The sequence below is a fragment of the Phyllostomus hastatus genome, unplaced genomic scaffold (genome assembly GCF_019186645.2).
Source record: "Phyllostomus hastatus isolate PE091 unplaced genomic scaffold, TTU_PhHast_1.1 phas_scaffold_501, whole genome shotgun sequence".
NCBI classification, from domain to species: Eukaryota; Metazoa; Chordata; class Mammalia; order Chiroptera; family Phyllostomidae; genus Phyllostomus; species Phyllostomus hastatus.
Genome location: NW_025334033.1, coordinates 70,612,335 through 70,634,602, shown reverse-complemented (window position 1 = coordinate 70,634,602; position 22,268 = coordinate 70,612,335). Strand labels below are relative to the sequence as shown.

Here is a 22,268-nt window from a genome sequence, read left to right as displayed (position 1 = left end):
CATGAAAGAGGCCAAGGTGACAAATTCTTTTTAGACTTTACACCCAGCCCAACAATCCAAACACATGGAAAGTCCCCTGAGGTTCCTATTCTGCGGCTACAACTCTGGAGTAGCTAAAGTCTGTATAAAAATGAACAAGGCTAAGTTTATCATCACACAGGGACTGTCCCTGTGACCCCTCCTCCCCGACATGTCATAACCACTAGCCGTGAGAAGTGACCCCCCCCACCGGAGTGCTGCACTCAGGCTGGAGGCCGACGGCCGCCCTCCTGTCCAGGGAGCTCTCCCCACAGGGCGGCCCTGTGGTCCGGCCGTCTGCCGGAGGGGCTCACACCCCCGCCCGCGGGGGGGGGCCCAGGGGTTCTGAGGCCAGCTCTTGCCGAGGGAGGCCGAAAGGCCTGGGCACCTCCCCCCCGGGGCCAGCAGGGCCCAGCAGCCCAGGTCTCCAGGGGAGGGGACCCCCGGGATGGGGGAGCAGCCAGCATGCCCCCGGCGAGTGGACGGCACAGCTCGGGCCAGACTGGGAGGGGAAGGCCGCGGCGTCCCCAGTGGAAGGTGTGAGCCTCGGCCTCACACAGAGGCACAGCTAGGAGGGGCCACTGCGGGTTTCTCAGGGCTCTCTCTCCCGGGCACTCCTCCGGGCCCCGGTGTTCTTGCACACAGGTGTTTCGACTTCTTTCATTTCTTAGTTCATGGGAGGGAAGTTAAGACATACACGATTCATCCCCACACAGAACTTCCCATCTACCTTCAACCTCAGGTGGCTTCCCGGAGCCTACAACCCCACGCCAGGCGCCCGCCCGGACACGTGCCGTGTTCCCAGGCACCAGGTGCCTCCAGAAAGGAGGCGGTGCTCGGAACGGTCACGACTGGCGCCTGTGTGAGCGCCCCACGTGCGCCACGGCAGCAGGGAAGCGCTCTGGGGGGACCGACGGACGGACCGACGGACCGACACCGCGGCCGTGACGAGCAGCCCCGTCCTCGGCCTCACGCCCGAGGTTCCGCTCGGCTGCCCCGACCTTCTTACCTGGTCGTCCTGGAAAACTGTTTCTATTTCTCCTTCAAAAATGCCACTCCCTCGTCCCCCAGGAAGCCGAGTCTCCCCCTGGCTGGAACCTGACCTGGCCTCACCAGGGCCCGCACCAGGAGGACGGCCAGTGACAGGCCCCTGGGCCAGCAGCCAGAGGCCGAGCGCCTGGCGCTGAGCCCGCCCACGCCCGGGGATCATCAGCTCACTGCTCTAGGAGCGCCTCTGAGGACAGGGTGACGCACTGGCCAGGGTCTCGGAGACAGGCCGGCCCAGGCCCTGTGGCTGCCCTCACCACACTTTCCCACCGACCCTCCTTCCGGCCTCGGGGACGGGACGGCTGGTTGCACGCTGACCACTCCCACGTGCGCCACTCCAGGGGTTAACACGCTCAGCGGGGGCTGTGGTCTCGTCCTCCAACCCCACACCCGCGCCCTCCTGCTCCTGGCCAGTGCGGCCAAGAGATCACCAGGAACCCACAGTTTGCTGCCCCCCCCCCCCCCCGGCTCAGCTCCAAGCAGCAGCCAGGGCGATTTTCAAAAGTGCCACCCGACGGCCTCTTGCCCCTGCCCCCTTCCAGGGACCCGCCCGCTTGGGCGAAGACACGGCCCTGAGCCTGACGCCGCCGAGTGGCGCGGCCCCCAGCTGACACCACTCTCCCCGGGCACGCCGTCCTCGCTCAGCTCTCTAGGGTCCACGTTCTTCCCCAGCCCCGGGCCTGCACCTACGCCCCTTCCTGCAGGGGGCGCTCCACCCCGGTTCCTTACCTGGTTGGCCGCCTCCTCCCGGAGGCTCAGTGTGAGGCACACCGCCACCCCCCCCAAGAAGCTCCCCTCCCTGGTCGAGGAGGCCTCCGAGTTTCTCTCGCAGGCCCACTGTCTCCTCTCACACTGGATGTGGCCATCTGCCGTGTGTGAGTGTGAGCGTGAACGTGAGCGTGAGCGTGTGTGTGCTGCAGGGTGGGGGTCGCCTGCCACTGCAGACCCGTGCCAGGCGCACGGCAGGCGGCCGAGGTCTGCCGGATGAACGAGAAAGTGGCCACGACTCTAGTCCGAGCCCTCAGCTCTCACCTGGACAGTTACTAGAGCCTCCTCACTGGTCGTGCTACCTTCATTCTCTCTGTCTTCGTTCCACTCCACCTTCCACAAGTGCTGACAAGAGCTCTAAAAAACACATTTGGTCCTGTCACTCCCCTGAGGAAAAGCCCAAGGCTCCCCCGCGGCCTCCGGGGTCAGACCCAGACCTGCCAGCACGTCACAGGAGAGAGGGCCTGCACGAGCCGGCTGCGGGCGACCCGTCCAGGTCCGACCCTGCCACCCCGAGGCCTGCGCGCCGCGGCCTGGCCACAAGGCGCCGTGCCGCTCCGCCCCACGCCACGGGCTTTCCTCCGGCCCTGAAGGCCTCTCTCGCCCTGCTCCACTCCTCGGCGTCTTTCAAGACCCAGGTAGCAAATGCCACCTTCTGGAAGCCTCCTCGGGCTTCTGCCACCGGGCTTCGCTGGGGGTTTTGTTTTACAAGCGCTGACATGCCCTCAAGAGCAGAGTCACCGCAGGGCCCTGGCACCCTGTCCCTGCGTGGCGCTGACACTGGGCCCGGCACTGGCTGTCCACCCGTCCTGAACGAGAGCCTGGGGGCGGGGCCCGCCCGTCCTGCAAACACGTGGGGGCCTGAGTCCGTGACCAGTAAGAGCCTGTGCAGTTCATTTCTGCCATCAGGTCTGTCACCCAGATGCACTTGATCCGGGCAATTCACTTACCTTCTCTTACACCAGCTGCCCACCTGTAAGACAGGGACAGCTGCCCACGCCCCCAAACGGAGGGAACGTGCAGAGCGCTCGGACCCCGACTCTCACACCACGCCGAGTGCGGGGACTGCGCCAACCACCCCCCGGAGCTCCCTGAGAGACGCGCCTCTGACGGCCTTGCTCTCAGCCATCCCGGCCGACACCTGGCGACGATGTCACCACGCGGCCGGAGAATGGCCCTCCTGGGAAGGACCGTCAGTCCCGCCTGGAGCTGCAAGGGCCACGCTGGCATCGCACTCTGCACAGCCCTGGCTTTTGAACGGCCGCTTTGCCAACGGAGAGAGCGCGTGCGCGGACTCGTGCTCAAGTCACCGAGAGCAAGGAGGGGCTGCTCAGCCCGCCACGCCCAGGTGTCCAGAGGGAGGGACGGGACGTGCCGCGCGCTCCGGGCCCCGTGGTCCCGGCTCCTCCCCTCCCCTCCCCCCCCAGCGGTGACACACAACGCCTTGTTCTCCAAGGGGCCTTCCGTGCCAGCCTCAGCTCGAGCAGCCGCTCGCCCTCGTTGTTCACAGGGTCCCGGCGCCCCCACCGCACCACCAACAGAACCCCACAGTGAGTCCAGCTCGCCGCCGCCGCAACCAGCAGTGCAGAGAGGACTGGTGTCGTGACTCCAGTCTCCCACGCCAAAAAACATACCGAGGGACATCATCTAGCTAACTGAGAAATCCCTTCCTCGGGTGATACTAACAAAATCTGTAGGAAGACAACAATTTTCTGCTTGAGATTTTTAAACAGAAAGCAGAATTAAAGTCTCTTCCTCTGCAGTCTGCCAATCCCGATGGCGAGTTTTGTTTCCAGTCGCCCGGACGGACGAGAGGAGGCGGCGGCACGTCCAGCGGCTGTCACCAAGCCCCGGGCACGGGCACGCGGCAGCACGGCGGACGGCACTGCACGCGTGTGGACGGCACAGACCGCACCGGCTGCAGGGGAGTCAGAGCTTCGACCGCAACTTGTCAAGTGGAATGTTCTTCCCCAGACAAACGTATTTCTTAAAAACCAGAATCTGTAACGTGCTTCTGCTCCGAGTCAATGGCATTAAGACCATGCCGCAGTGCAAAACCCCTTGCACTCCCTGAGGAGAGGGGTCCCAGGTGGCCAGACCCTTGTCAGGTCAGGGCTGAGGTCACAGAGAGGGACCCGGGACCTCTGGCTCAGCCAGCCTGCGTCACCTCCCCGCGGGCTGGGAGAGCCATGCTGAGACACAGGAGGGAGGACACCGAACACGTCACAGTAATGCGTGGGGCCGAGAGGCCACTGCAACCGCGGTCGCACACACAACCTGTCTGGCAATGCCCACCTGCCACGCGTCCCAGTCCTGGCGTGTCCTAAACAGACAGCTCAGGCACCTCGGCCCCTTCCAGAAGGAAACCGAGGAGACCAGAAGCCCCCGAACATACTACAGCGCTGGCAGAAGCTAAGCCGTGTGACCCAACGTTAAGTGCTAGGACTCCTAACTGCGTCCAAGGTGATTTGGCAGTGAACCCTTTCAAGAGCCAAATAATCACTCCTCAGCCCTTAGAGGCCTGCCAAATGCCCACCCAAAGCTGTAAGTGCCATCTAAGCCGCCGAAGGGAATGTCTTCAGGTTCTTGGGTCTGCATGAAAATGTCTGACGATGTGAACAAAGTCTGGAATTTTGTGTTTTTTATTTAAATTACAAATATCAAGTTACAGTCTCACCCCTATCTCCACTGTAACGGTTGTCGAGCCCCTGCCAGAGACACCCGAGCACCTGACCGTGCCCCACAGGAAGCGCAGCGCACACACCAGTCCCCCGGGGAGAGCGAGGCGAGGCCGCGAGCCCGCCCGCCTGCCGAGAGCGGGCAGTGCAGGCGGGACGGCCGGGCACGAGGGAGACGGGCGTCACTCGGCGTGTAAGGAAAGGCCCACATCCCTTGGTCAGGACATGTGATTTTTAAAGGGGTTCTTAACGGCTAAGACGGGGTGCTACTTACTTCCTCATTAAATAGTTTGCTAGTTTCTTTTTTGATGGGGTCTATGAGCTGGACTTGGCCTGCGGAAAAGCCCACTAGGAGGGAGACACTCTCTGCTGTGGCTGTGAGGTGGTTGAAGTCATGACAAGTGGGCTGTGTTCCTTTGTATATCCTCTTATCTATCGGTTTACTCAAGTCCGCAGCCTGGAGGAGAGAGAGAGAAACACACACAGTGAACAGCACGTTGAGGTGAGAGCGCCCAGCCACACTATTTCACACTGCACTCCACGGTCCCTCTTAAAAACAAGGGTGTTCGCAACACCGTTTCGGGTTTTAGCGTTTCACCAAAGCACCTTCACATACCTGGGCCAGTCTGACGTTGTCAGACTATCCATGCAATGTTTGTAACTGTTACTCGCACACCTTATTTCAAATACGTTTAACCAGACAGACTCCTGGACCTCAGGAGGGAAAATCCTTCAGACGCTAAATTCAGCATTTGCAAAATGCAATCGAAGCGTTTTCTGAGAGAGTACCTCTGACCACATAAGAGCTCAACAGCACCTAAATGCTCCTTGGTGAGTTACCTGTAGCCCAGGAGCTCTCAAAGTGTGGTCCCCAGACCAGCAGTGGCCGCAGCAGCATCACCTGGAAACTCAGAAACGCAAATTCTCAAGCCCCGCCCTAGACCGGAAAACTCAGAAACCGTGGGGGTGGGCCCAGACACTGCCCTGAAAGCCTCCTGGGTGGGTGATCCCACGCTTCCCGGCTGCGCCGTGAGACCCACTGCTGCGTGAGCAGCCCCGGGGCGGCCCCGCCCCTCCCCGCACCACTCTCAGGTGACTGCGCACGCAGCCCACACCCACTCGCGTGCCGCAGTGCATCACCGCTCGCCCTCACAATGATCCTTCCGAGCGGACAACACTGCCCCGTTTACAGATGAGAAAACAACTTCAGGGAGTTAAGCAACTCAGCCAGAAGCATCGTGTCCACCCAGCACGACGCAGGGCCAGACTGGAAACCGAAGTCTGCCGACCATAAAGAGGTTGGGGAAAGTGCGCAGCCACCCCGCCCCCCCCCCCAGGAGAGAGAGAATGACTTCGACGCGGGCTAAAACGTGGCTTTTCAAGGCGGCACCTCCCTTCACAGCCGGGTTCTTTTCTTCACGGGGAGTCCTGTGCCAGCCGTGTGCGGGCTGTCGCTGGGGAAACAGGGAACCCCCACTCACACTTGTCTGTAAACCACAGGGGAGACAACTGACGCTGCCGACCGCACCTTTCAACGCCCCGGGCCTGCGCGCTGCTGGGGGCACGCTTCCCTGGGGGCCCCCGGCCCCGAGCAGGTTCCGAGGATTTCTTCCTTCCAGAGGAGGCCTGGGCACTGTACTGAGTGTCGTATGTTTGACTTTTCAGATAACAAATACAAATACTGACAAGAAAAGAGGACCTCGAAATTACAGGCATCTCTGAGCAAACGCAGAGCCTGAGCCTTTGGAAGAAGGGCCCTGAGCGGTTCGAGGTGGAGTGCAGGGCCCGGGGGCCCTCCCCCTGCCCCGCCCCACGTCCACAGAGATGAGAATCTGCCCCGCCAATCTCCTGGGGCCGTCTGGAGGGCGGACTAAGGGACAAGCGTGAGGAAGAGCCTGGGCAGGTGTGCTGGAAAGCTACAGACAGAACAAAAGGACGTCCTGACTCTGGGGCGGGGGGGGCCAGTGGGGAGGGAGTAAGTGCTGGGCAAGGGGGCGGGGGTGGGGGCAGGCAGGTGGTGGAAGCCCCGGAACCAGAAAGGAGCCCCCTCCCCCGCAAGGAGGGGGAGCAAACCACCTCAGAACAAGGAAGGCATCGGCAAAAGTTAAAGTCGCTCCAAATACAGAACAAGGGACACCGGCAGCTAGAAACAAAACTCAAAGTTGAAATATGAGCAAATCAAATCATATCGTGGTTTCTGTGTCAGCATGTGTCACTCTGGAGACATTTAAAGTTTGCTTACGGAACTTCCGCCGAAAGAACGTGCCTAACGTTATACACTGAAATATAAAAACAACTTAAAGCCAAAAATTAACAGAGAAAACATACGGACATAAGTGAAATGAGCAAGAGAGGGTACGCTAGTCCTCAGGAGCAGGTATGAGTACCCGCGTTCCCAAGCGTTCCCCGAGTTCAGACCTGGGGCCCCCTCGGCCTCAGTTCCTGGTGCACAGGGGTGTGGCACAAGCCGGTTTCCAGTTGTGGGTGCACGGAACAGAGTTTACCCTCGAAGTATTTATTCACTGTCGCCGTATTTTCCGTACGCGCAGCTGTAAACCCCCTCCTGCCCTCCCCGTCTCCAGTCTCCACCCCTGCCCCTGCCGGGGAGGCTCGTGCAAGAGACGTCGTCTGTGGTGACATCACCTGCGAACACGCACCGCGAGTGCTTTCAATGCCAAAGGAAAGGCTATTTTTACTCTTAAGTCATGTAAATATTCTGAAAACATCCTGTTTACCAATCTGCTTACCAAACTTTCTTCCTAAATAACTGCTCTCCAAGCGAACCGGTCCGTGAACAGTTTAACAGTCTGTAGTCAAGATTAAGATCCAGTCACTGTGAATAAGCTTTATGGAAGTCTGATGGAGTCCTTTTTTACCTATTGATTTAATTTAAAAAAAAACAACAACAATAGTCTGCATTCTGTGTGTCTTTTCAGTTTCTTTTTCTAGTAATTCTTTTTTTATTTTACCAGATTTCTGATCAGTCCAGACAGGCTGGAAATGTAGAAAACTGGCCCAGGACTCGGGTGGGAGGTGCAGGGAGGCACACAGGCTGGCCTGGGAGCAGGAGCACCCCGACCGACCGACGGACGGACCACACCTCTGCCTGCCGTGAGGTCGGCCCGGCCCACAACCCCAGCGGGCGGAGCTACCAGGACAGCAGAAGTCTGGCCCAGCGGTGCAGCGTGCTGCCTACACCGAGCGAGGGTCACTGTGAGGCCTGAGTGACAGCCAGGTGCACGCCCACAGGAAGCTGGACTTCTAAGGAACCCACGGACCCCGACACTGACACCTGGGCTTTTAGGAACCAGCTCACACATCTGGGACTCGTCTTGTCCTCTTTCCTCTGCAGCCAGTCTCTAGCCTCTCTTTTTCCACGATGTGCCTCTTCCTCCTCATTTTGGGGGGGCTGGGGGTGTGCGCACATGCACTCTGAACTCACACACCTTTTTAGCAGCGGTGGTAACTCCCTGAGCCAGCCACCCTCTTCCCCGCGGGGGCAGCAGCCCCCACCTCCACATTGGCTTCCCGGGAAGAGGCAGTCCAGGAGAAGAAGAGCCCAGACTCCGGCACGGGCAGGCCCTGCTCTGAGCCTTGCCTCCCCTCTCGGTGGCCAGGTGACCTTGTGCAGGGCGGTCAACCTCTCCCACCCCAGCTTCCCTGCAGGCGGCGGGGGGGCCCACAGACAGTGGACAGAAAGCACAGAGTATGCAGAAGCACCCAAACGGTAGCTGTCACTGTTCACTCATCCCCGTCACAACTTCGAGTCAAGTGGTTTCCTGATTTCCACCGCGTTCGAGCAGGATGCCGCACCTGGCAATCCCGCCCCCCTTCCTCCCCAACAGCAACACCGACTTCGTCCACAGGACACCTTCTGTGCACCCGCGACTTCGCACCCGTCATCTCACCGAGCCTCGCGGCGGGAACACTGCCCGCATGCGACGGCTGAGAGACCTGCAGAGGAGGAGCTCAGGGCTCCCCCGCTCTGCAGGGTCTTGCCCCGCCCTCCACCTGCCCCCACACCACACGGCAGGGGCGGGGGTTTGGTGCAGGCAGGCAGCCCTCTTCTCTGGCTTCATCAGCCCACCCCTGGGTTGGGAGAGTCTTCTCCGCCCGTTTCCAGGCTGCTCGCTGGCCAGCCCAAGCCCTGCCGCTCCCGGGCGGGCTTCTTCCCATCGACCGACCGACCCACCACTCCCTGTGCCAGCTGCTCTAGCTCAGCTCTCAAGGACTTAATCTGTCCCACGAAATTCAGTGTTTACCACGTGAGTGACTCCAGTTTTATGTGTGCTATCATCAACTATAATAAAAACTGCAATTATGATAAAAGATTACAGTAAAAAACTCCTTTGAGGAGAACTTTTTAAAAGAGTTACCATTGTACTGCTCCACAAAATTGGCTTTTGTTTTTCGGCTTTTAGGTGGATTCTGCATAGAAGGGTTTTAGACACTTCGGGATTTTTAAAAATGTTTCTGCGTCCTAATTGTTGCCTATCATCTGAATTAAGTACGAATTTATTCCAAAACACATTGTATTGAAATATTTACCAACTGTAAGAGTCGGACCGCACTGGCTCGTCCAGCCCCAGCAGAGCGTCCGTGTGCCACGCACACTCAGGATCGGCTGCATGAATGAGAATGCGACTGTTTCGAATTTCTTCAACGGTAACATTAAATTTTGTCATCATGCTCATTAGTTTCTGCATAAGGAGTCAGTAGTTACGAATAATCTGTCAGTGTCTTACTCTAAACTTCACAGAAAAATCTCAGGGGGTGGTTTAGGATTCCTACCACAGAAACAGAGCTGGCTGCCCAAACCCTCAGTCAGTGCGTACAAACTGTAACACGTCATGTTTCTCTTTTCCTTGGACTTTCAATCCTTAAAATCCTTCGAATTCTTTTCTGGACAAACACTGCTGCAGCGCGGAGTCAGCCTGGCCGGCTGAGCACGGCACCGCGAGGGCCTGCAGAAGAGACCCTCCTGCCCCAGCTCCCCCGTCACCCCAGACGCGGCCTGGGCTGCTGGCCGCCGCGCCGAGCCAACAGGGAGGCAGAGAGGGCCTCGCCCCCCCGGAGGGTCCAGCCCACCGACAGGAAGGGGCTGCCGCCGGCTCGGCGGCCTGTGCTGAGTCCTCTTCCCGGGAGCCTGCCCCCGACGCGCCAGAGGGCCCAGAAGCCTTTGCTGTGACACAGAAAGTACCGCAGAAAGACCCCTTTGAAAAGTGCACATCAGGTTATGACACGTGGGTGCAAAGTAGGTAATAAAGGTGGGCTTACTTTCCCAAAATTCCTCCTCCTCCTTCCTCATGCGAGAAGCCCCTCAGAGAGCCCGTCCCACAGCGCCGGCCAGAGTCCTCTGCCGGCTGACCTAGTGGCCGGCGGACCCCAGCCCGGCCAGAAGCTCGCCAGCCCACACCAGCAGACCCTGCCATTTCCTCCTGGGTGCCCCTCGCCGCCCGCCCCTGCCCAAGCTTAAAAGTCTGCTGCCTCGGCGGGCCCCTGTGCGGCACTCCCACCACACGGCAGCTTCCAAGCCCTCCCGGCCGGCCCCACGCAGGCCTCCTCCCACCTATTTCTACCCACACCCCCCTGGTCCCACACGCTCGGCCGGGCCCACCTTCACGAAGCCTCAGGTCGCTGTCCCTCTCAAACCCTCCTGCGCTCCGCGGCGTGACACGGCCTGGGCCGAGCCCCCTCCGCCCCCTCCGCCCCCTGCCCCCTGGGGGCCGCCTGTGCTCTCCCCTCCGGCCTGTGCCCACCGCTCCCCGCTCCGAGCGCCCCCGCCGCTGCCCCGCGGCCCTGCGCTGGGCATCAGCGTCGGCATCAGGGGCGCCCTGCTGACCGCGCCTCCGGAGGCCTGCTTTGCTCGGCCAAGTGCTGACCGCTCAGCGCCACGCGCGGCGGCTGGGCTGTGGCGGTTGTGTCCCACGGACTGCGAAAGCCCCGCTCCGCGGGAAACCCACGAAGAGGGCAGGCGGCTGCCGAGGCACTGAGGGCCTGGGGGGTGCGTCGGAAACAGCGGGGCAGGCTGGTGCCACCGAAAGCCCGGAGGGACGGGGCCCTGTGCCTCCTCCCAGACCACCAGGGCCGCAGCCCCGAGTGAGCAAGGGGTGGGGGCTCACCTCCTCGGAGAGAGGGGCCCGGGGCGGTCCTCCTCCCACTCGGGACCCAGCCAGCCCCGCCCCGGGGCCGCTCCAGTCCTTCTCCGGGACACTTTTCACCCAGTCGGGCGGCAGCTCCCGGGGCCGGACAGGGGTGCACCCGCAGCCCGGGCTGGGCGCGCACACCCAGCTGGTCACCCCAGGGGACCCGGGGAAACGCCAGCGCCTTCCAAATCACAGGCTGCATGAAACGAGGCTCTGACCGCTCAGAGCTGAGATGTGTTCGCTTTGTGAACAAAGTGCAAGTACTATTTTACCACAATTTCCTTCAACACAGTGAAAAGTAACCTGGGCCTCACGACGAAAATCCCAACAGCGATTTCAACCGTCTCACTGCCCACCTCACACGCAGGTCAGCCCCGTACAGGTGACGACCGGCTGTGCGACACCTCTCCGGTTCTCGCGTCCACTCCCCCGTCCTGGACACAGAAACAACACGCGTCTACGCTGAGACACACGACCCGCCCGCCCTTCCCCGTTTCTTCAGCTCGACAGTTCCCCACCCCGAACCTGCACAGCTGACACACACAACACGCAGGGAGTCTGACCCTCATTTTTGAAACAAGTATCAGGGGGTGGCTCCAGCCAGAGCACAGGCCCGGGTTGTGGGCCGGGTCCCCAGTGGGGGCCTGCAAGAGGCAACCACACACTGATGTTTCTCTCCCTCTCTTTCTCCCTCCCTTCCCCTCTCTGCAAGTAAATAAATAAAATCTTTAAAAAAAATAAATAAGAAAGGCATCATGGGTGTTAAGAAGCCTCCTGGGTCTGGGATCACTAATCCCAGTAGAAAAAAACAAGTCAATCAGCTGTACAGTTTCGGGGTTTGAAACGACAGAAACTTATCTTAGACCTGGCATGTAGGTGGTCTCATTTATATCTATGGCAGAAACGGAACAATTCTGCAAATAGAGGGAAAGAAAAGCGTTAGGAAGCAGAACAGACAGACACCCAGACAGACACAAAAGCAAACATACAACCCGTTTGGTGACCGCAACCCCAACTGGCAAGGACTGCTTCTGCGGGTGCCCACTGGTGAAAGGGAACAGCGTCCTCAGCAGACAGAGGCCAGTCACTGCAGGTCCGCGAGGCCCCTGCAGGCCGTCCCAACCCCAGCCACGCCCACCCTACGAAGGGATGGAGGGGCTGTGAGGATCGCCCGTGAGGAAGGCTGGGAGGAGCGCTGGCCACGCCCCCCACTGCCCGCATGCAGCACTGCACCTGCACTGCGGCTGTCCCCTCCGTCTCGCCCCACCTGCCCCAGCCCGCCCCAGGGCGTACCGGTTTCAGAGGCCGCCGCGGCAGGGCCACCCGAACATCTCTGGCATTCCCCCCACGAGAGGCAGAAGCCCTTGCAGGCACCTGGACGGGTTCAGGCGCCCGGCAGCCCTGGGAAGGCAACAGCACCAGTCTCAAAACGTGGACGGGGGAGGCGGGCGCACACGGGAGCGAGGAGGGGCAGCTCGCCCAGCCCCCGGGGGAGTGTGCGCCGGCACAGCCTGTGTGTGCGGCGATTTGGCAACTTGTGGCAAGAGCCTCCTTTCCTCCAGACACAAATCCAATCCCTAGGAATTTATCTTCAGAGAATACTTCTCAAGCGTGTGAACTGTGTGTAACAGCTACCACCTGGCCTGGCACAAACACCCATCGCGTGGGCTGGATGCACAGGGGGCTACGGCAGAACCCTCCTCACGGGGGACAGGCGCTGAGCGTGCACGCAGGGGATCTCAGACATGATCTTGAGAAGCACGGGCTAAATAACGCTACTTGTTTTTTAAAGATTTTATGTATTTATTTTTAGAGAGGAGAAGGGAAGGAGAAAGGGAAAGAAACATCGATAGTGTGTGGTTGCCTCTCCCATGCCCCCTACTGGGGACCTGGCCCACAACCCAGGCATGTGCCCCAACTGGGAATCGAACTGGCGACCCTCTCGTTCGCAGGCTGGCGCTCAATCCACTGAGCCACACCAGCCAGGGCTGTTCACATAGAATTCAAAAATGAGGAGAAGTCATCTGTGATGCCAGAAGTGAGGACGGTGGTCACGCTCAAGAAGTGTGGGGAAGGGCCCCAGGGGAGACGCTGGGTGGCCAGGAATGCCGTTTCTTAATCCAGGGTTGATTCTACTTTGTGACACATTAATAGCACTTTAAACTCACACACATTCTTGTTTGTGTGTTATCTTACGTGTTAAAACATTTTAATGAGCAAACGCATGTACAAAGACATTCAACTCAGCTCTGTTTATAACAAAACATTACTACCATCCTATGTGTTCTAAGAAGGAAGAGGGTAAGTATATCATGCAGCCACTTAAAATGAAGATATTTACTTATCATACTATATCATTTACTGTATCATTAAATGAGAAATGCAATAATAAAAGTGGGATTCCAAAGACAAAAAGAATCACAAATCTTAAAACTGTATTCATACTGTGACCATACTGTTAGTAATAACAGAATATTGTCATTTTGAATGTCTTGAAGAATAAAGCAAAACAAGTTAATAAAAAGATCCTTATAAATCAAGAGACAGATGGTAAATAATGTTCATATAGAATCTGTTGAAAAACAGATTGCATTCTAATGTAAACTTTTTACACATGAGAATGTAGTTTCATTTCCCAAGAACAGGTCATGTATACAGAAAAACACACAGAAAAAAAGCACGATGTTGGGGTTTGCTCTGAAGTGCACGCCACGGGCGAACTGCCAGGAACCCTGGGGAAGTTGGGAGTCCGCGGCACCACTCTCTCTCCTTGATGTAAGCTGAAAATTTCCCATACTTAAAAAAGCATAATTCTGTTTGGACCATATATTTACTTATATGCATATATTTGTGAAGAAAACAATTTGAAAAGATATTCACCAAAATATTAAAAGTGGTTATTAAAAGGTGGGGTAGTATTTAAGTGACAATTTTGTGCCTATCTTAATTTCTACCTCTTCGCCAATAATTAGATTTTACTTCTGTAATTTTTTTAATAGAAAAAGGAAAAAGAGCCCTGGCTGGTGTGGCTCAGTGGATTGAGTGCAGGCTGCGAACCAAAGGGTTGCTGGTTCAATTCCCAGTCAGGGCACATGCCTGGGTTGCAGGCCAAGTGCCCCATGGGGGCCACGTGAGAGGCAGCCACACGTTGATGTTTCTCTCCCTCCTTTCTCCCTCCCTTCCCCTCTCTCTAAAAATAAATAAATAAAATCTTTAAAAAAAAGAAAAGAGAAAGAGAAAAGGAGAAAACCACAGGGCATAAGCACTACTGAATCACCCCAGTGGTTCTGAAGCAGGGCAAGGCCTCGCCGGGGCAGAGGAGCCGCGCGGCTCGCGCACAGTGACAGTCACCAGAGGGGGAAGCTTCCTGCTCCACCAGCTGCACGAGTGAGTGGGGTGATGTATGGCCCACAGGTGATGCTTCATGTGCCCTGGGACCACTGGGGTCGGTTCTTGCCGTTTCTGTGGCACCAGCAATGTCACTCAGTGTGACGACCAAGGACAGGAAGATGCTTTCAAGGAGCCCAGCACTCAGGGGACAGACACGGCCGTGGCTGGTCCGACGGTTTCACCCTTCGAACAGCCCGACAGTGTGAGAAGCGTCCACCGTGTGCTCCTCACTTGCTACAGTGGCAGATACAGATAACCCCGCCCCCAGAGCCCTCACGGGGAGGTCCAGTCTGCTCCGGGTTTGCCTCCCGGTTTCCCTCCGAGGCAGAGCTAAGATGGAACCCACGTCTTTGTCCCAGGATTGAGCTGATAATTTATCATCGAGTGCATGTCTTCTGAGAAATTCTAGGAAAACTCAATTCTAAATCATCCTCAGTTCAGAAGAAACAGCTGCAGAGGTCACACAGTCAGACTTGTGTCTCCACACTGAGTGGTGTCCCAGCATCTAAATGTTAAGGTCCCGAGGTCTGAACGAGCGCGACGAGGCTCAGCAGGGACGGCACTGTATTTATAGTCGCGGCTGGGACAGACGGTATTTTGGATGTAGGTCAGCAGGCCGCTGGCCTGGAACTGAACGAGAAGCTCCACAGTGAAGGCCGAAATCAAGCACAGTCTAAGCACTCAGCATTCATTAGCTCATGTAATAAAACATGCATAATTAAAAACTGGCAATTACTAACTTAAAAAGTTAAATATAAAGCTATTCATAAAGAAGGGGACTGGAGAAGCAATCCACTTCCCAGCGTGAACAGTTACGTGATATATGTCTTATACAATGGTCTACATTCATGGAATCAGAGGACAAATAAAGCTGAAGAGGAACGTTAAAAAAAAAAAAAAGAGGACGGGCACATTTGCTCTCAAGATGCTGCAATTTAAGACCAAAGAAGTAACCTGCCCAAAATCAGACAATCAATTCACAGTGCAACTAACCCGGAAGCTCTGGTCCTCCCCCCGATCAAGTGCACGGTACCCGGTGTACGCAGGAAAAGCGCCAGAGTAACCGGACCCAAAGCCCTGCTTCTCAGTCTCCTCTCTCCTCCCCGAATTCCGCCCGCGGTCTTTGTGTTTCTGCACCAGACAACAGCAGCTAGTTCTCAGAACTCGAAACCATATTATTTATAAGCTAAAGTACAGAAGACCTTGAAAAACTCATTAAGCTTCACCTAAGGCAAAGGACACTCGTTCAGTTGGCGCCAAGTTCACGGGCGTGTTCCCGCCGCTGGCAGGTCTCTGGGTTGCGGAGGGAGCAGGCGGAATGGCAGAGAGAAGGGAGCCGCTCGCCTCTTGATAATTCAGAGTTCCCCAGCCGGCTGCGTCCTGAGTAACCGAGGCCAAAACCCACTCCCAGAGCTCCTTCCCAAGCCCCTGACTGCCTCCCAGAAAATCTTCCTCCGCAGCGGGCCACATGCCTACTACTGGAACCCTGGCCAGCAGACGTGCCCACAGGGTTTGCATGCACGCATGAGAGGGCTGGCGGAAACGGACAGTGGTTACAGGCAAGACTGCACAGACCGTGAGGGCTAAGAAATGAAGGCCCGTGCTCGGCCTGTCCATGACCAAGGCGAGGTTCCAAATGCCAGCGGGCCCCTGAAGCAGCACCTGTGGCTACAGATGAAAAGGCAGTCTGTAGAGTAGTGTGGAAAGATCACCTGATCTCTCCTCCACACAGGCTATTGCAACTAGATTTGTCTTTAAATTTGAAGAGACAAACAATAACACAGCACCCAAATTTTCTGCACAGCACCCACATTTGTCCTCAGCAAGTCCAAGGATGCGTGCTGTTCTCCCCAAGTTCTCGGACTTGAAAGCGTATACACGCACGTGGGGCGTGACAAGCCACAGCACACGCAAGGGCCCGGAGGAGGACGAGGAGCAGGGCCAAGCACAGAGACCCTGCCAGGGCCTGTCCCGGGGCAAGCCGGGCTGAGAAGGGCACCGTGAGGCCGGCGCTCAGCTCAGGACCGTGCTGTCCCAGAAGGCCACCTGCTGGCACCGCAGGATACACTTGGACGCCTGAGTCCCTGGCCAACAACTCACTGAATGAATTTACATATTTCAAGGCCCTGAACTTGTGTAAACTCAGGTGTCAGCCCCATCCTCCACACAGGCCCCACCCCAGGAAACCAGAAACACTGAATAATGCACCATTTCCAGAGTGTAAGTGACACGCGTCAGAGAAAGCCCCAGGTGGTAACCTGTGCCACACCTTGTGGTGCGCACAGGTCGCTCCCGTCTGCCACTCCTAGCCCCGTGGGCTGGAGGGTTTCTCGCCTTTCCACACTACCTCCTCCACAAAATGGGAAAACGAGGGTGCCGCAGGTGCCCGTACCCACAGTTTTGCTTCTGAAGTTTCCACTGTCCCTAGTCAACCGTGGTCCAAAAATATTAAATGGAAAAACCCAGAAATAAATAATTCACAGGTGTTAACCTGTGCGCTGTTCCGAGGAGTGTGAGGAAACCACACACTGCCCTGGGCTGCCCCACCTGAGACACGGCTCGTCTCCGTCCAGTTCATCCATGTCACGGTCACGAACTTTCAGTGCAGCACACTGCTGGAAGGGCGCTGTTCTCGGTTTCTGCCGCTGCTCTCGCGCTGTGCCCGACTTCAAACAAAACTCGCCGTAAGTGCGTGTGTGCAGAGGAAACGCGGTGTATGTGGGAGTGGGTAGGACCCACGGTCTCAGGCACCCACTGGGGGTCGCAGAAGGGGTCCTGGCAGACAGGAGGGGCCGCAGCAACAAAGCAGCTCGGGCGGTGCTTAAGGGCGAGAGTTCAAAGGTGCAGAGCAACTGGAATACAGAGTGCCGAGTGATAGCTACCGTCACCGTGAAGTCAGCAGCGTGAGTTCACGCCTGTCACGTGCACTGCAGCCGGGAAGCATGGTGGGCGGCACGAAAACAAGCACCAGATGCCTCACAGGCCTTTAAAAGCAAGTCCGTTTTTGTGTTCAGTTGCCTGTCCAAGACGTGTGTGTGTAAAGAAACATGTGGGGGGAGGCGTCTGAAAGGGAGAAGGGGGCAAGGTCAGAAAGGTCAGGGGAGCACGCAAAGCGTGGATGAGGGGCCCTCTCTAATCAGACGTGACCATGCTCCCCTAGGTCAAAGCAGCGCTCGACTGGCTGACACCTGTCCACTTTCTTTCCCGACACAGCTGACCGAGACCAGGCCAGCACAAGTGGGCACGTTTTCCAGTCACTTCAGGCTTTGCTAAATCCAGTGTGGTGCAATTCCTCGGGCTGTAGAGAGAGGCCCGGAGGCCAGAGCTGCCTGGTGCGGCGGTCCACACCTCACCGGAAGTACAGGTGAACTGCTGAGATGCGCGCTGAGTGGCACCACGTACAACACGGCGGCTGGACACGTGAAGACGTGCAGGGCGGACTAGGCCCTTAAAGCACCCCCACTTCTCTGATACGCTGTAAATAGATGAGTACCAAGAAAAGGAAACAAATCATCTGGGTTTCCATTTCTAGGAAAGCCGCAAGGCTGCGCTCAGTGGACGGGGTTAAGACGAGGGGAGAATCCCGGAAATGTGGGTGTCACAGCCCTCCGTCCCCAACCACGTGCCGGGCGCACATGCGCACGCGTTCAGAGCCCAAGGCCCACACGAAGGCAGTGTGGGACGGACGCCAGGGGGACACGCCACTCCGCAGCTGTGCAGCCTGCACGCTGCCCCGCCCCGAGCCTCCCGAGCCCTCTGCGCACAGGGTGGGAAGTGTCAACACCAGCTCCGCAGGAGGGTCTGCGTCTGTGAAAGCACCTAGTTTAGTGCCCAGCACACAGTCAACGTTGGATAAATGGTAGCCGTGATGATGTGCAAATTAGTCCATGGCTATTAATAAAATCCGCAAACTAAACAGTCACTGAGCTCTTGCTGAGAGTGTTCTGGGGGGAGAGCCCTGAATCGGGTCTCCAACGCGGGCCCCTCAGAGGCACCCGGCTGGCGAGGCGAGCACACGGTGGGCTGCAAGCACCCAGAGCTCTCCTTCACTGGCCAGCAACGGGCCCAGGCCCTGCCCCTCCACTGGTGCTGAGCAGAAACTGGCAGTGGCGCTGGGCGAGGGCCCCACGCTGGACAAGCACTGCCGCAGGGGAGAGGAAGGAGCCGGACAGCTTCTGTACCTGTGAGCAGCCGGCCTTTCGGCTACGGGACAGCCAAGGGTACGTGGTGGCACTTAGGCTGCGTCAAGCAGACACACAAAACTAGTGTGCAGGGGCCACAAGTGTCCACTTGGCCACCTCATTCATCGCAGAAATGGGGAGAGATTTTGAAGAGGCCGCTGTGCGGTCAGCTTGGGTCTGATGCGTCAGGAGCATGAGCCGTCACCAATCTCGGGAAAGTCAGGCCCGTGGCGCCAACGGCACCGCAGCAGAGACGGGACCCGGGCGGGACCCGGGCACGTGGCACGGAAATGGGGGAAAGAGCAATCGCAGTGGAACACCAACCATCTTGATTCCGATGATGCGGGTGGTCCTCAAACACCCTCCATCACTAGACAAGAGCTGTCCTTCTGCAAGGGGACGGCCCACCTAGGGTGCCTACAGGGCAGAAGAAACACAGCCACCGGAGAACCACGCCCGTGAAGCCCTCCTGTCTGCCAGCCGCGCTACCAGGCGTCAGTCAAGGGAAGGGGCCCAACCACGAGCCACTCAGACGGGAGAGGGTAACCCCTTCTTCCTCTAGTTTTATGGGATGCACTGAGCATGTTTCCTAGGTGTAGTGCTGGGTGTTAACCAGCTATCACTGCATCTGTTATTGCTCATCTTATCAATCTTTGTTTTCCACGTGAAAACGCGAGAAAATCTGTTTCAAAACCATGTTCACCAGCAGACTACATTTGACCCACTCTTCTTAGGTCAACATTGCTAACATAACCACAACTTATACTGAAAATACACCAGACACGGCCCACTGGTCTCCACCACAAAGTTCAGCAGAAAACTGCTGGCAGATTATCCCCACACGAGTCATAAGAGATCCAGAAGTCCCGACTGCTGGCTCCCCCCAAAAAGGGGAGGGAGGTCTGAGACCCCACCTCACATCTTATACCAGAATTAGTCTCCGCAATATCAACGAGAGCGCAGATGCAAACAAAGAAACCTCAGGAACACAGGAAGAAACCATGATCATGCTTAAAAACAAAGTCAGGAGGGTTAAGCATAACCCAAAACCCACAGCCACGAGAAAAATTAATCCATTTTTCTTTAAAAAAATAAAACAAAATTTCTACCTAGAAAAATCACCACGAGCAAAATCAGACAAACAGAACCAAATGTCTGCAACTCGGATTACAGATTTTAAGGACTAATTTACATAAAAGAGAGGTCCTGCAAGTCAACAGGGAAAAAGGCCCTGGCTGGTGTGGCTCAGTGGGCTGAGGGCAGCGGGCCCGCGGACCAGAAGGTCTCCAGTCTGACCCCCAGTCAGGGCACGTGGCTGGGCTGTGGGCCTGGCCCCCAGTGGAGGGCGCTGGAGGAGCAACCACACCCTCATGTTCCTCTCCTTCTCCTCCTCCCTCCCTTCCCCTCTCTCGAAGAATAAACGAACAAACCAAAATCCTAGCAGAAATGGGTCCTGTGCGTGGACACCTCACAGAAGAGAAAATACAGATAGCTCCTAAAGATAAGAAATGATGCTGAACTCACAGAGCGGGAAACACAAACTGTGGCGGGTAGCACGTGTGAGCTGGCAAACCGGCAGAGAGGAAGCAACGCTGCGCTGAGCCGCCAGCACAGCGGGGCGCGAGCTGCGAAGGCAACCCGACCACGCCTCCCGCAGCCGCAGCCGCAGGCTGCACCTCCCTCCCAGGAGCCGGCCCCTCAGACCCACCAGCCGCAGGGCGGCAGGACTCCCGGGCACGGGCCACGGGGGGTCTGTGACAGCGGAGGGTGGACCAGAGACCCCCGTCCACGGGGGGCTGTGGTGCTGTGCGCCGGACGATGGGGCATCGTGCACACTAACGCACTGACAAAGACTAATCTTCAAACACATTTTACGATACAGGCGAAAAACAAGGTATGAAACAGCACAAATGTTAAAATGAACATTTTGTATTAATGGAGGGAGAACTACATATGCGATTTTGCGAAACCACAGGCCACGTCTGGAAAAATACGCAAGAACTTAACACTGGCTCGCCCCGCCCAAGCAGCAGCCCCGCACTGGCTCCTCCTGAGGAGGGACGGGGCTGTGAGAAACAGGCCTGCTGCGCCCTCTGAGTGGTGACCCGCGTGGATCTGTGGCCCACGTAAGAAGTCAAGCCTGCCTGGGAGAAGCCATAACACCTATGTCCTGAATGGAGACCTCTCACTCAGCAACCCCCGACACTACCCACTGAGCAGCACTGCCGGAGCTCCACTCGGTGGGCCGGGCACGGGCTGGCGGCAGCAGGTCCCAGCAGGGCAGACGGGGCCCTGGGTGTGGACTCAGCAGGGAGACCGTCAGCCATCAAGGGGTCAGGGAGCATCGGGGCAAGGTGAGGACGATGGAGAAATGCCAGGCAGGCCAGGGAGGCCCGGGGCTGCGGTGGTGGGCTGATGGGCATTGCCTTTCTGGGCGGGGTGGCGGACAGCTGTGCTGGCAGGGTCGCAGGTGGGCAGAGCTGTGAAGTGGGGGTAACTGTGAAGTGGTCACCCAGGGAAAGGGTTCTCATCAGACGGAAGGGCACACCCGCAGCCCCGAGGGCTGCTCTCCGAGGACAGAATGGAGGCCGAAGGGGAAAGAGTGGAAGCAAGGCGCCCCGGGCAGTGGGGAGACAGAGGGCCCCAGACCCTCGTAAGGACACCAGAGCTCAATCCACGTGGCGTGGAAAAGCATCAGGGAGGTGTACGCCGTGCAGGGACCCGACCTGACCTGTGTGGTGTAAGCAGTCACTGGCTGCGCCAGGACACAGTGAGAGGCAAGGTCAGAGGCAGGGAGGCCCCATGGAGACCGCTGCGACGGCCAGGCCAGGTGAGCAGGCCACCTCCCGGGGCTAGGACACGGTGGCGGGAGGTGGTCCGACTCGGGGTGCATTTTAAGGCGGAGCCAACGGGCTTTCCTGAGGAAGTGAACGCAGACTGAGGAGAAGAACTCACAGGTGGCTCCACAGTATTTGGCCCAAGCGGCTTTCTGCAATGATCTAACAAGTTCATTAAAACAGACAGACAAAAAAGTGCACCTTCGTGTCAGCTCAATTACTCTCAGACAGGTCATGAACACCTTCAACAAAAGCAGTGCTTATTTAGAGACTTAACTAGGAAGCTGCAGAGGATTTTCACGTTGAAAACCCACATGCTTGGGGTTATTCTCTAGACACTGAATGAGCATCTACGTGGTGCCAGGCACAATATCAGGCACTAGGAACCTACATTATTTTAAAATGTATAACCAAATGCCAAAAAAGGGTTGGCAGCCGGAAAGAAAAAGATTGGCAGGAAAAACACCAAAACATGAAAAGCTGTGGGAGATAAGATTTTTCCAAAGTTTCTACCATAAATATACCTACTCTTGATTCGAAAGGCGGAAGGGACCTTTCCGTTCTCCTGCCACTGGTAAGAGAAATATTCCCACGTGCCAACCTTACTGGTGACTTACATGGTTAGCAGACTTTCCTTTTAAGAAAACCTTTTAAACTGAACAGACTTCTCAGCTTTCCCTCTTGCACCCCCCTGTTGCCAGTGCTAAGGCAGGATGCATGTGTGGGAAGTATGAATCGAGAGGGGGCGAGGGCGGGGCACAGAGGAATGGGGTGCACATGGCAGCTTCTGGTCTTTAAGCACAGTATCTCAAGATGGAGATGAGAAAGATCCGAGGCTGATCCTTTGACGCATTTAATCAATTACTAACTACACTCAAGACAAATGCTCACCACAGTAATCTACCCACGGCCACCAAACAAACGTCACAGCCACTCACACATCTGTCCAGTCATTCGAGTGTTCACAGCGTGCCTACGCCACATTGAAGGCACTGCGCTAGACACAAGGAGCTCAGTGGTGGGTCAGGTAAGACCAGCCTCCCTGAGCCTGCAATCTAGTTCAGGGGGTAGGGGAGGGAAGGGACATTAAATTCAAATTCAGTTGTTTTATTATGATCGCGACATGTACTAGAGAGAGGACATGTACTAGAGGCTGACAGGAGACGTGGCCCAGACGAGGGGTCGTGAGCTGAGAGGTGAAGG

General features: G+C 57.1%; 1 protein-coding gene across 11 annotated transcripts in view; it reads right to left on the bottom strand.

Moving 5' to 3' along the window:
- WDR20 (WD repeat domain 20) overlaps positions 1 to 22,268 on the bottom strand; it is a 45,668-nt gene that overhangs the window by 7,497 nt on the left and 15,903 nt on the right. For 4 of the 11 annotated variants that reach the window (XM_045823350.1, XM_045823358.1, XM_045823352.1 and 1 more), the window contains exon 2: positions 4,786 to 4,968. The exons of 4 other annotated variants lie outside the window; for them this stretch is intronic. In XM_045823350.1, the coding sequence (XP_045679306.1) occupies positions 4,786 to 4,968 (183 nt within the window). Of the gene's footprint in view, positions 1 to 2,097; positions 2,191 to 4,785; positions 4,969 to 22,268 lie in introns of those variants that run through there. 3 more of the 11 variants (XM_045823348.1, XM_045823357.1, XM_045823355.1) reach the window with 2 other exon arrangements.